This window comes from Zootoca vivipara, chromosome 12 (genome assembly GCF_963506605.1).
Source record: "Zootoca vivipara chromosome 12, rZooViv1.1, whole genome shotgun sequence".
NCBI lineage: Eukaryota > Metazoa > Chordata > Lepidosauria > Squamata > Lacertidae > Zootoca > Zootoca vivipara.
The window spans coordinates 35,245,753-35,259,838 of NC_083287.1; the positions used below are offsets into that span (position 1 = coordinate 35,245,753).

Here is a 14,086-nt window from a genome sequence, read left to right on the forward strand (position 1 = left end):
ACCGCCTCCCTCCTCCCCCACCGTCCTGGCTTTTCTCCCTTATTAATAACCCCTCTCCCTCCCCTTGAGCAGGAAGAGCCTTTGCTTCTGCTTTTCTTTCTTTTGCAATCAGAGATGGGCCGGGATTGTGGGGGACCAGCCCCGCTCCGCCCGTCCCGGGGGACCCCGACGGGCAGCGGTTGGCCGCCGCGCGGGGCGGGGCTTGGCTTTTGTTGGACGGGGCGGGAGGGCGTGACTGGCGTATAAGAGGCACCGCGGAGCCCGCTCGGCCGCTCTCCCACACCTCTTCCACCCGCTGCGCGCACCGGCTGCCCTTCTCGACGGCGCTGCTCTCTCGCTCTCTCCCTGGGATTGCCCACCTTCCTCTTCTGGGATTACAACCATGAGTACCACCAGCAGCAGCCGGAGTTCCTACCGCCGCATGTTCGGGGGCGGCGGGCGGCCCAGCTCTTCGAGCAGCGGGAGCCGCTACGTGACGTCGTCGAGCCGCTACTCGCTGGGCAGCGCCCGGCCCAGCAGCATCCGCCTGTCGTCGGCGCCCGGTGGCGGCGGGGTCTACTCCTCCAAGGCCGTGCGCCTGCGGAGCAGCCTGCCACCGATGCGGCTTCTGGGCGATGGCGGCATGGACTTCTCTCTGGCCGACGCCATCAACACGGAGTTCAAGGCCAACCGCACCAACGAGAAAGCCGAGCTGCAGGAGCTCAACGACCGCTTCGCCAACTACATCGACAAGGTGCGCTTCCTCGAGCAGCAGAACAAGATCCTGCTGGCCGAGCTCGAGCAGCTCAAGGGTAAAGGCACGTCCCGCCTGGGCGACCTCTACGAGGAGGAGATGCGCGAGCTGCGCCGGCAGGTGGACCAGCTCACCAATGACAAGGCCCGCGTGGAGGTGGACCGCGACAACTTGGCCGAAGACATCATGCGCCTGCGGGAAAAGTAAGGCGCGGGTCTCCTGGACGGGGCGGGTGGGGTCCGTGGCAGGGCTAGGCTGGGTGCATCTGGGGCTGGGGTGCTGCTTGAGTAAGCTACATTGGCCCCAATGGGACTTGGGGTTTGAGTAGCGGCTTGCCTTGCCAGTCTTCCTGCTCTCCGAGTAGTGGTCCCGTCTGTGATGGCGCACGCGCATCCTTTGCAAACAAAGGAAATATGCTTCTCTTTTCAAAATGCTTGCATATTGTGCGAATGGAGCCAGGAGATTGATTGGTTAACACTTCCTCGTTCAGGTTGCAGCCCTCGTTCTGTCTGTCTCCATCCATCCCTCTCCCCCTAGGAATGAAGTTGTCGCACCAGCGCTAAGCAAATATAAAACTCTGAGCGTTCATTCATTCCTTTAATTCAGAACGCTTGTGAATTCAGTCACGTGGGCTGATTCAGAATGGTCACATTCACTTTGTAACTCTGGGAAGTCATCGCATGAAGGACTAGTCATGTGAAAAAGTTCAGAAAACTTTTGCACAGCTGAGTCTGCGCTGGCTGGAGGCACCGAAGAGGCAGTTCGGCAAGCGCCTTTGTCTTAAGAATCTGCAGTGTGGTGGGTCCTATTATTCAGACTCTGCAGCACAAAGAACAAGGGATGAAGTTCCATTCTTGCTTTACTCTGATGCTCTAACAGGGCAATTCCATTAAAGGGGAATTACTTGCAAATAAACATTGAGAGGTGTGGTTTACACCCTTGTAAGTGCGCACAGAATTGGGCTGCTAGCCCCACCCAGTTCAATAGACTTTGGCTTCAGTTTGCATTTTTTGCTAGAAGCAAGGCCCATTGCACTGGGTGGGAATTTCTTCTGAGTAAACTTGTAGAGGATTGTGGTGTTAGTCTGCAATTCCTCACAGACTTATTTCTGTGTAAAGTTGCATGGCTTGGATTGCACTGTTACTCTGCCCATTGTTGTATCAGTTTATGCTGGTACTTTCTAAAGTTGTCCCTGGTAATTTGCCATGTTTATATTAGAATTATAAGGTCTAGATCAGGGCTAACTTTGAATTTATGGTTTGGGGAGTTGCTGTAAACCTCCAGTTTTAACAAAATGTGAATTTGCAAGGTTAGGCAAACAATCCACAATTGTAGGTCGGCTCTCCCTCCCACTCAGCTAGTTGAATAAGTAGGGTAGCCTTCCCCCCCCCTTTTTTGCTGGGGTTATGTTTATTGGAGGATTTAACGCTGCTGCTGCTGCTCCAAGTCTGGTCACACTGTAATGAAAACGGAGCCACACAAATGGAGGCATGGGGCGCTTTTGTGTGGAAGACCTCTCCCCCCCACACTCTTCCCCCTTTTGCTTCTCTTTCCCTCATGGGTGTGGCTGACTGTCCATCAAATCTGAACTTCACTTGGTCAGCTTTTTTCATTTCTTTGAATGGGTCCTTTAATTTTTCCAGACTTCAAGATGAGATGCTTCAGAGGGAAGAAGCTGAGAACAACCTGCAATCTTTCAGACAGGTTTGTAATTTTATACACCTCCCCCCCCCCGTTAAAAAGTTTTAAAGCATTTGTTAAATTCTACTGCCTTAAACGCTTACAAGTAAGAAGCGGAACGGAAAGCCACCTGGTGGTTGGAAATGGATAATGGGAGTGTTCTGATTCTTCGGTACGAATTCATTTGCCACTAGTTTGCCTTAGTAGTTCTTTCACTTACATTGTGTTTTGACTCATATGAAATTTTTTTGAGCAGTATTGAAATGTTAAGGTCATAAGAGCCCAGCTCAATCAAACCTAAAGGTCAATCTAGACCAGCTTTCTGCTTTTGCACAGTGGCGAATTGGATTTCTCTGGGAAGCTGGCTACCTTTGTTGCTCCCCAGCAACTTAGTCTGATGCACACTGCCTTTGTTCCTGGAGTTTTCATCTAGCCATGATGACTAGTAACTATGAAGATCTATGCTGGGGTAGCCACCATGGTGATGATGGCCTAAACCAATTTCCCCCAACCATTGGCCATGTTGTCTGGGACTGATGGGCGTTGTAGTCTAACAACATCTCGATGGTACCAATATTGGCTAACCTTGATCTAGACACATTGTCATGTAACAGCATTGTTGCATTCAGATGCTGAAGATGAAAGGATAGCATATTGCCAAAGGCCAAGTAGTAAGTTTGTGGCGGAGAAACTTTTTAACAGAACTTGCTGGTCATGCTTCCAGGCACTATGTTAACACCAGCTGTGTCCAGCTTTTTGAGCTGTGCTTGGATTTAGCAGAGGCACTTGCAAGCACATAGCGCTCTTGCGGGGCCCAATAATTGTTCCTGTTTTATCAACGTCTAGCCTGTTACCCAGAGAAGCTCTGTGGAATCGGTTTTTCAGATTGGTAAGGGTGAAAGGGAGCCATCTGTTCGCTTGGCTGAAAGGTATTAATGGTTTCTATGGGATTCACTATGGAATGCCGATGCAGGCATTAACAGCGACTGTGGTGGCAGCAGATTGAAATAATAGGAGCCTTTGTGTTCTGGGGGTGCTTATGGCAGGCTGCATTCCTGCTGGATGTGTAATGATGCAAGCATATTTTAGAAACCCACAATTTAAAGCATTGGCCACTTGAGCCAGTCCAGTCTCTAAGTGATTATTGAACAAGATTGTCCACTAATTATATTGCTGACACGAAAACTGACCTAAAATCAACAAGGATGTTAATTTAGGACTGCATAATAATTAATAGTCCAGACATTCCTTCCCGTCCTACTAGACTGGTTCACTGGACATTTGAAGTAAATAACGTTTGGAGCCTTTTAAACCTTAGCCGTTTTGCTTTGAAAAATGAAGCTTTTCTGCCTTAAGTTCTCTGTGTGCCAATTTTTAATACAATAACTAATTTTCGAACCTCTGTTTCAAAGGAGAATGTGAGATGGAAACGGATCCTTTTAAGTAAAGCCATCTCCATAAGACAGTGAGAGTCTGAGTTTGGGCAAAATTCATGAAATAAGTTGCATTTTTCAATTAACTTAAAATAAAAATGTTTGCAACTTTGCTGACTATATCCCCCCCCCCTTTAGCTAGATTCTCAGTTTCTCAGTTTGTGGAAGAAACATTCTTAGCCCATACTCCTATACACAACCTTGCAGTAAGCCCATTGAATCCTATGGGAATTACTTTAGAGTTGAAGTAGGATTGTGCATTTGGTTTGAGACTTTCAAGTAATAGAGGAGGAAGGTGAAATTGGAGATGGCTGAGTGTACAAGCATGAATGAGACATGTTGCTTGTGGAGTTGTCTTCTACAGTTGCTGGTGTGAGCCCCCAGAGTGACCCTAAACTGAGTCTTGGTACTCTTCGGATATGTCTAGTACTGCAGAGAGCTTCAGTTTCTCTGTAGCTCAGAGCTCCTTTGTGCTTGGCCTGATAGTTTCATTTGCATGGTTGTCTTCCTGTCTAAGTGTGGGGAATCCGAGAAGGGTGACTTACTGGATAACATAGCACATTGCTAGGACCACATCTGTCATGTGGGTATTCTCCAAGACTTCCAACTCAGGCAGGAAAAGATTACCAAATACCGAGCTGCCTTGACTCATTCCCCTTGCTTTGCTGGGACTCTTGATCCTATCCTACATGAGCCACGTGACTGGGGGAGCTATTAAAAAAGGGAACAATGCACAGTGGTGTTGTGTCCTCTTTCCTCATGTGTTTGCAATGTTGTTTGAGGATTATTTAGCCCAGACCCATAATGCAGATGCAACACTTAGGAGCTTATTCTGTTTTTACTTTTATCTCTGCCATACTGTAAACCTAAAGCACACTGGCGATGTTCTAGTGTTCTTGAGCACATGGAAGAATATGATAAGAGATGGTCATGCAACAGATGATGTAATAAAGTGAACCTTTGGGTGCAATATCTGATCTGGTAAAACACTTACCATGTAGGAAGCTGCATGCATTTTGCTGGCGAGACGTTACATTTGGTACAATACCACTGTATAGCTTAGGCATTTGCAAGAGAAAAAGCAGGATCTTGGAACAGAACTACTTAGCATGGTGAAATCATAAAAATCCTTAACATTAGGCTAAGCATTAGCTTTTGGAAGCCCCTAGGTTGATTCCCCACTTCCACCTTCCTAGCTATCTCCAGGTATGTTTAGGACATCTTGTGGGAAGGAAGAGAGACCAGCGTTGTGGTGAGGTAGAATGAAAGATACTTTGCTCAGGCATTTGACTTGGGACAGGGTCATAGCTTGTCCTAGACAGAAGGGTCCTAGGTTACTGTCAATTGATAAGTTCTTTGGCAGCAGGCCTAAAACAACTCTGCTGGAGTTCACTGGGCTAGCTTGACTTGATATAAGAGCTTCACATACTCAGGCTGGTCTGCCTGTAAGAATTGCTTCCTCATTTTACTGTGCATGATTGACAGACGGAGGCCATGGAAGAACCAGCACACACATCCAAATAGCCTAACTGCTATAACTCTGTGCAGCAGTGAACTTGCAAGATATCTTTACAATTTTAATTTAGTGTGGATCCCAAATTTGATTGTGACCTCCCAAATATAGGGGTTTAAGGCTGTGATTAACCAAATGTAAATATATACATATGTGTGTATGCTTCCCTCCCCATAATTTAATGGCGCAGAATGAAATAGCAGCTCACAATGAGTGTTTTCAGCAAACTGTCTTTGAAGTCTGTAAAGTGAGACTTGAAAGAGATGAGGGTGTCCTGCTGGAAAGAGCTTAGGAAGGATAAGCTTTGTTCCCCTTGGTTGAAACATGGGGAAGGAAAATGTGCAATGGCATGCTAAATTCCTGAAGCTGTGGTGGTGGTGGTGTGGAAGCTTGTATTCCTCTAGTATTCCATAAATGTCTTGGGGCATTCCTCTAAAATGGGTGAGGAACCAAAGGCCTCTCCAGATGTTATAGGATTCGTCAACTCCCATCAGCCCCAGCCAGCATAGCCAGTGTTCAGGGAATGATGGGAGTCGTGGTCTTGCAACCTTTGAAGCGTCTGGGGGCTCCCCACCCCAGCCAATGTCTTCAGGCATAAAACCTCAACTCTCCATTACTCAGCAATGCTGTGTTCCTATTATTATTATTATTAATTATCATCTTTATGTATATATACAGTTGAGCTCTTAGCCCTCTGCACATGTTAACTTGAGTAAGTAGAGCATAGTTCCATAGAGTGGGACTCTGCTTTTACCTCTCCCTCCCCCAAATTGTGTCACCCTCCCCCAACAATGGCATGCTCTGCATGTAGAAAAAAAGCCCAGTGTGCAAGGAGCTCCATGCAGTTGGGACAGCTGCATAAAGAGGTGTGCCAGGCATGTGGTGCCCCGACTTGCAGCTGCACATGCATTCTTCTACAGGCAGAGTGAACCACATGGTTGTTGAAGGTGCAACACCAGACCTGAAATTGGCTCTTCTCTGCAGTCTACATGATTATGCCCTCTAAGGTTCCTTCATAGCTCTTTGCTTTCTCCATAATTGTGTTCCACTGAGAGCCTGCACCTGTGGCTTCCTGGAGTCAAAGGAGCTCCTTGCCCAATACTTCAAGCCCAGACTGTCATCTCAACCTCTGGTTACACTTGCATGTGGACTTTTTATTTTTTTAATCCTAGCCACAACTGGGCTAATACTTTTGCTGCCTGAGTTTGTGTTGCTTTCCCAGACTCTCAAATAAAAATCTGCAATACCCTTGGCCAGCCAAGTTACTTTAGCATGGGGGTGGCCAATGGGATACTCTCCAGATGGTACTGAACTGACAATTGGGCTTTTGGGAGATGGGAGTACAGTAACATCTGGAAGGGATCACATTGACTACTCCTGCTTTAGCACCTGAGACCGAAAATCGCACAAGAACATTTCCCCTTTCTAACAGTAAAATAAATAACTGTTTGCTTGACCACTTATGACACTCCAAAAACATCTTCTGGCGATGGCAGTCTTTCACTCTTTGCCTATAGCAATCTGCATTAGTTTTCAATAGACTGAGCATGTTCATTTTTCAGCTATACTTGCAACAGGTGCCTTGAGAGGAGGATGTGAACTCTTGATATGGGCTCACACTTGTCTGGGATAAGCAGTAAGCTTTCAGGCATGAAATCTGATTTCTGAAATGGCATTGCTCAGTCCCTGTGTGAAATAACTGACAGCTTTGCACAGTTGCAGAGAAAACAAAAAAGTAGGTTCTGAGATGAGCTCTAATCTCTTTTGCTTATTGCCAAGTACACACAACACAACATTATTCTGTTGTGGCTGAGCCCTACTGTATTTTGCCGTCCTTCTCCAGCCCAGATAATCCTTTGCCTGGAGTCTTAAATGACACCAACTATCTCTTTTGTGTAACAAACCTGCTGTCCTAAATGGAATGTAATAATAGAGTTCATGGTCATTAATCAGTAACTTGTTTCAGGTGCATTAATATTTCCAATACCTTACCTGACATAATATCCTAAAGTTCCTAAAGTACTTGTATGCCTTTGATCCTGTTGCAATGAATTTAGTGTAAAACATGCCATACCATTCATTTAATCTCAGACTGCATACAACTTCTATCTAAACTAAACATTTTTTTTCCTGGCGGTCAAATGTGTTTAGTCTAAGTTGACATCACCTAGATACAGTGATGCTGGCTTTCCAGAAAAAATACTGGAAAATTTCTGCAACTCCATATTGATCTGATTCTGTATGTTTCAAACTGGTATTCATAAGCCAAACAAAAAGTATGTCATACTAACTTTAAAGTTTTTTCAGTAGCCCAAAATAGTTGAACTGAAATACTGAATTAGAGTTAGGGAATTCAATAAAGTGCACTTGGTGTACTTAAAATATTACAATCAAAGATTTTATTGGAAATTACTGGTAATGGAATGATTAAAACATAACATGACAACAGTATTTTTTTTAATTAAGAAAACAATTGAAGGCGCCAATAAGATTTATACTTCCCCCTCCCTTGACTGAAAGGTGTGAAGCCTTTCTGAAGACAGCTCCCTAGAAAAAGTGATTGCAGTTTCGTTATTAATTAATGTTATGAAACAATGACTTTCTCAAAATGGAAAATTGTATGCAGAAAAAATATAGCTGTGGAGAGCTTTGGTTGGATTCTGTGCTGCAGACAATTTTCCATGGAGAAATGTCAACCCCCCCACCTCAATTATTGAAGGAAGGAAGTGATATCGAGCCGCTCCCTATTTAGACAGAAGTTTGTTCATTGCAGACGTTTTTGCTCCATATTACAACATTCTCCCTGTTAGCTTATGAACATTTCTGACACCTTTCCCCCTGTTGTTCCTCCCTCAGGATGTTGACAATGCCTCATTGAACCGTCTGGATCTTGAACGCAAAGTTGAATCTCTGCAAGAAGAGATTATCTTCTTGAAGAAGCTCCATGATGAGGTAAATTTTGAACTCCCACCAGTTTCTCAGTGTGATTCCTTGGGGGAGGAAATGAATTGCATTGGTGAACGCTCAATATCTGGAATGTCATCTTTTTTTTCCCTTGAAGGAAATCCGTGAGCTTCAGGCCCAGATCCAAGAACAACATATCCAGATCGATGTGGATGTTGCCAAACCTGATCTCACTGCTGCCCTGCGCGATGTGCGTCAACAGTACGAAAGTGTTGCTTCTAAGAACCTCCAGGAAGCTGAAGAGTGGTACAAGTCCAAAGTAAGCGAATGGCCTGACTATCTCCGCCCCTGTACACTAGGTTTCAATTACGGGATTTCTTGAATAAAATAAAATAGACTTTAGTTCAGCAGTTGTTCTACACTTTGTCATTTGGATGCAGAGTGCTAATCTAAGTTGTCTGAACATGAGGGCCATGGAACTATCTACAGTAGGCCTTGATACTACAGAAAGCACTCCCTCAAAATGGCAGAATACTGTAGATTTCCTTTAAAAATAAAATAATGTGTGTGTTAGAAGATAATATGTCCCACACTTTCTGTCACAAAAAAGATTCTGAAAGGTGGCTTTAATTATTTAATAAAATGAGACCATTAAAAGCAATCCATTAAAAATCATAATTAGTGATGAGAGCATTTCTTTCTTGTTTTAAAAGAGAGGGACACTTACAAGCTACACTCAGCTCAGGCTACGTAAGGTGTATGCTCTTCTTCTCTTCCCAACCCCCAGTGCCCAAAAGAGAATACCAGAAACAGTCCCCAAGTAACACAACACAGAACTTTGGAAACCATGCCAGAACTGAATTGCGTGAACATATGAACTTGGCAAGTCTGCCCAGGGATGCAATTTTAGCTTATCATCAGCATTATAACTCTTCTTATAATTCCTATTTGTTGCCTTGCCTCTTACCAGCAGGTCCCAGGGTGGGTTACAACAATTTAAAATTCAGAATTATAAAAGCAGTTAAGACAGAATACAGTTGCAGGAATAGGGTGGGCCATGAAAACACACACATTATATCTGTGTTAGAATCACTGGTTTTATTTATATTTCGTTTTTTTAAAAAAAAATGTTGCTTGGGTTTAACCTCTTAGAAATTTTCTGTCAAGTAAGCGTTACACAAAATTTTCTTAATTTATATTTTCTATACTTTAAATTTAAGACATATTTTCAGTTTTTAAAATAAGGGCGGTCCCTGGTGTTCCTTGATAAGTGGCACTTAATAACATGTAAAAGTTGAGAAAATGTAGGTGCAGCATTGTAAGTTCAATGCTTCTAAGAATATACCGTATTTTTCCGTGTATAAAACACCCCCATGTATAAGATGCTCCCTATTTTGGGGGACTCCAAATTAAGAAAAGACCCCTCAGCACTACCTGTGTATAAGACGAGCCCTAATTTTAAACCTAATTTTTGGGTTTAAAAAAACAACCTAGTCTTATACACAGAAAAATATGGTGTCTTGAAGGGATAGTTGCAGGCCAATAAGATTAAAAAATAAGTATTGTGTCCTGTTGCTAAGGAGCATCTGGCGAGCTGCAGATGGGTTTGGTTATGTTGTTTAAAGCAGCTGGAATCCTGTAGGGACTTCTCTGCATGGTAAACAAATGTCTCGCAGACACATGTATTGGGAGGTCACATTGCAGTTGTGAAACGAGCTTGTTAAAAAAGACAGGGATATAGCATGCTAGTCTTCATGATGCAGAGCCTAGTCCATCAAAAGTAAGGTGAGAATCAGCTGAGTTCTGCAGATCAATCAGGCCCTTTTGTACCAGAGTTTAATTCTCCCAGTCCTTAATTATGTGTCTTAGCTAAAAAGCGGACTCTTGGGAAAGTTCGTCTAGTTAACCTTGGTGTGGTGTTAGTTTGCAGATCTGTCCGAAGCAGCCTCCCGGAACAATGATGCCCTGCGCCAGGCCAAACAAGAAGCGAATGAGTACCGCAGGACAATTCAGAGTCTCACCTGTGAAGTGGATGCACTTAAAGGAACTGTAAGTGAAAGATGGTGGCTCTGTGGGTTAAACCACAGAGTCTAGGGCTTGCTGATCAGAAGGTCGGCGGTTCGAATCCCTGCAACGGGGGGCACATCAAAAGTGCAAGTAGATAAATAGGGACCGCTCTGGCGGGAAGGTAAACAGCGTTTCCGTGTGCTGCTCTTGTTCGCCAGAAGCAGCTTTGTCATGCTGGCCACATGACCCGGAAGCTGTCTGTGGACAAACGCCGGCTCCCTCAGCCTAAAGAGCGAGATGAGCGCCGCAACCCCAGAGTCGGACACGACTGGACCTGATGGTCAGGGGCCCCTTTACCTTTACCTTTTAAGTGAAAGATGACGCTTGGAGGGGAAGACTTTGGCAGGTGGTGGTGGTATTTTAAGAAGAGAAGTATGTTTAGGTCTGTATTTCTCAGCCATTCTTTCGGAATAGCGCAACTTAAATATTACATGTTTGCAAAAGAGACCTTTAAACAATAAAGTTGGCATATGCCCTAAGAAAGCTGCCTTACGTGGAAATGAGCCTGTGGTTCATTTGTCTCTGATCTCAAGCTGGTGATAAAACTAGGGCCAAGATCTCAGCCTACCCTAAAAATTCTTTCAATTGGAGATTCTAGGGATTGAATGTACAGCCTCGTTATGCATGTGATCTGCTGCTGAGCTGTTGTCTTTGCAGAATGTTCTGCACTCGTAAAATGAATCTAATCTTATTCTGCACATTCTTGTAGCAAGTGAAGGAGTCTTCCCTCTTCCATGTTTGCACTTTGGAACATATAAATCTGCCTTAACACTGAGCCAGGCAGTTGTATCTCACTCAGGATTGTCTACACCAGGACTGGCGGACAAGTGGCCTTCCAGATGTTTCTGGATTAAAAAATAATTTTTTACCATATGTAAACTTGAATCAGCCCTGGGCAGCTTTTATTAATGGTCAGGGATGAATTGAGCCATTGGGTTTTGTTCTGCTTTAATCCTACTGGAGTGTAAACTCATTGAAATTAAGAGACATTATTAACTTGGGTCCACTTGCTTGGATACGACCTATTGATTTCACCATTTTACCCATGAACCGAATGCTATTGCTTGAAGCCTGAGTGTATGCTTTTGTAAAATCTCTCCAGAACGAATCCCTGGAACGCCAGATGCGTGAGATGGAGGAGAACTTTAACCTTGAAGCTGCTAACTACCAAGACAACATTGCCCGACTGCAGGACGAGATCCAAAACATGAAGGAAGAAATGTCTCGCCATCTGCGCGAGTACCAAGAACTGCTGAATGTAAAGATGGCTCTTGATATTGAGATTGCCACTTACAGGAAGCTGCTGGAGGGAGAAGAGAGCAGGTACTAAATTCATCCGCTGGACCCTCAGCAGGCATATCTGAAAACAGTCTCAACCGCCTTGCCTAAATATGACTTCTGTCTTCTTTTTTCAGAATCACAATGCCCATTCCGACTTTTGCTTCCCTGAACCTGAGAGGTAAGCAACTGCCATCTATATCTGGTTACTGGTAGTTGGATGTCCTTGGTGTATTAACCATTTTTATGTAAATAGTACTAACATTGAGTTTAACTCGGCAATAGAAGGTCTCGGTTTTGGCATCCGATGTATGTAAAGGGTCTGGACTTCCCTTGAGGCACTCTTGAGTCCTTGTTGCAATGCCCACCTTGTATCCGGTGTGTAATCTGGGACTAGAATTGTTGAAGTGTCCTTCTCTGGGTGGTGGGTGGTCCTGCCTTTTCCCAGTGGGTGGGTATGGGATGGTCCTGACTTAGGGTTGACTTTGCCATTTGCTTTTTCAAACATTGTTTTGTTGGTAACCTAAACGGAGAGCTTTCAAAAGGCCTGATATCTCGTTCGTTTTGCATAGCAATATTACCCAAGCACTGATCTAAGATCAGCATTGCTGTGGTATCTTTCTAACATGAGTGAAAATTCTCTACAGAGTTCTAACTGTGCTATTCTTATCTACAGAAACAAACCTTGAGTCTATCCCAATTGACACCCACTCCAAGAGAACACTTCTTATCAAGACTGTTGAAACTAGAGATGGACAAGTGAGTGCTACTAACAATTACAGATATGGGGTTGTATATATACATAATATTTACATTCATGCTGTTAAACATCTCTTCTAGGGGGTGGAACATACTACTTTAGCATATTGGAATATATTATGGCGGTAACCTTGCCTCTCTTCTGGACTGGCTGTGTGCATGCACACACACACAACGAACATCTAAATGGTCAACGTTTTATGCCCAGGATGCTTAATGAAAGTCTACCTCCAAATTTGTGTAGGATCTAGATCCTGCGTTTGCAGTTATCTCATTGGAATGGTGGGAGAGATAGATACTGGTGACAGGGCATGAAAACTTGGATGAATGGGACTTAATTCTACAAGGATTCTGGGTTAAGACTAGAATTCCATCCAAAAGTCAACAACAAGCCTATCTAGCCCTGGTTTCTGAGCCCTTAAGTCAGGCTGCTGTCTCCGTTCAAAACCTCTGCAATGTGAATAACTTTTTCATTGAATTCTGTGCTTCAAATACTATGTGGTGTAGCAATTCCAAGGACTGCTCTGCATTTGTTGGATGTCTTGTGCAGGTTTAAGCATGTGGTGACAGAAGGCCAGCTGTCTCTAAATTGCTGAGTTGCCTTGCTTTAAACACCCCCCCTCCACACACACCCTTGGCTCCCAAGTAGATACCTTGAGCAGGTAGTGGGAAGCTGGGAAGGCTTTCTGGTGTCCCTCCATATGCTTTGAGGTAGCAGAGGGGAGGTGGGCGCAGTGTTGCACCAGCCTGTTGAGTTGCACCTTCCCATTGCTGCCTATACAATCTGTGGACCATGTGGCAACCCAGATAGTGATGTTTGTGCAAGATTCCTAGTCACTAGCTTCAAGTGGAAAATATTTCAAGCCGCAGTTAAGCTTGCCTGTGAAAGGTTTAGGAGCTGAGATCAATTGACAATTAAATACCCTTCTAATGCTTTACGATACTTGTCTTAATAGGTTATCAATGAAACTTCTCACCATGATGAACTGGAGTGAAGAAGAGAGCAGCACATCTTCCTTGTGCCGAAACGAACCCTTACCAGCAAAACTAAAAAAAGAGAAACAGCTTTTCAAGTGCCTTTCTGCAGTTTTTTCCAAGAACGCAAGGTGGTTATGCTAGAAGATATAGGTCTTAGAGCATGCAAAACTGACTCTCTTGATGGGTTAGAAGAGCTTAAAAAAAGGGAGTCTAGTTCAGATAGCACTATCTTGTGCTGCAATACTGTTGTTTTTTTAAGTTTCTGAATTGAATAAAACTGCTTTTTCAGCACAGTATGATGAGCAACCTCTCACTGCTTCAATAAACATTTGGGAAATTGCTTTCTCATGTCTTCTTAATTTGCAGCAAGTTTTTAGAAACCATCATAGATCTACTTTCATTGTAGCAGCAAGTAATGCTTCTAGGATATTTTTAAAAAATGGAAAACACGCACGCACACATTTACACCTGCTCTTTGAAACTTGATGTCTGTCAAGATTAGCTCTTACACAATAATTATACACTATCGAGGGGATAGATATATTTTCCTTGGGGTATAAACACATGACTATTCCTTTTCCAGTACCCTCATTGTGATATTTGTTTTAATAAAGGGAAAAAGTGTCTCTCATAGGAAGCTTCTTCATACCACATCAGACCACTGGTCAATTTAGGCTGGTATTGATGGGCAGCCTGCGGCCTTGCTGATGTTTTTCAACTCTCATCAGCCCTGGAAACGTT

At 44.0% G+C, this 14,086-nt stretch overlaps 1 protein-coding gene across 1 annotated transcript; it reads left to right on the top strand.

Annotated features, from left to right (window-relative positions):
- Positions 1-256: 256 nt before the first annotated feature.
- Positions 257-13,686, top strand: VIM (vimentin). Its single transcript, XM_035129406.2, has 9 exons — positions 257-936; positions 2,377-2,437; positions 8,216-8,311; positions 8,421-8,582; positions 10,187-10,312; positions 11,433-11,653; positions 11,746-11,789; positions 12,285-12,367; positions 13,324-13,686. Exons 1-9 carry the CDS (start codon positions 383-385, stop codon positions 13,360-13,362), a joined length of 1,386 nt encoding a protein of 461 aa, XP_034985297.2. The 5' UTR covers positions 257-382; the 3' UTR covers positions 13,363-13,686.
- The last annotated feature ends 400 nt before the right edge of the window (positions 13,687-14,086 follow it).

What these genes read in the sequence shown, in the direction of transcription:
- VIM (XM_035129406.2), top strand. Translation starts at nt 383, where the DNA reads ATGAGTACCACCAGCAGCAGCCGGAGTTCCTACCGCCGCATGTTCGGG. An exon ending in TGAAGAAGCTCCATGATGAG is followed by an intron (nt 8,312 to 8,420) that starts GTAAATTTTGAA and finishes TTTCCCTTGAAG; the next exon opens with GAAATCCGTGAGCTTCAGGC. An exon ending in TGGATGCACTTAAAGGAACT is followed by an intron (nt 10,313 to 11,432) that starts GTAAGTGAAAGA and finishes AAATCTCTCCAG; the next exon opens with AACGAATCCCTGGAACGCCA.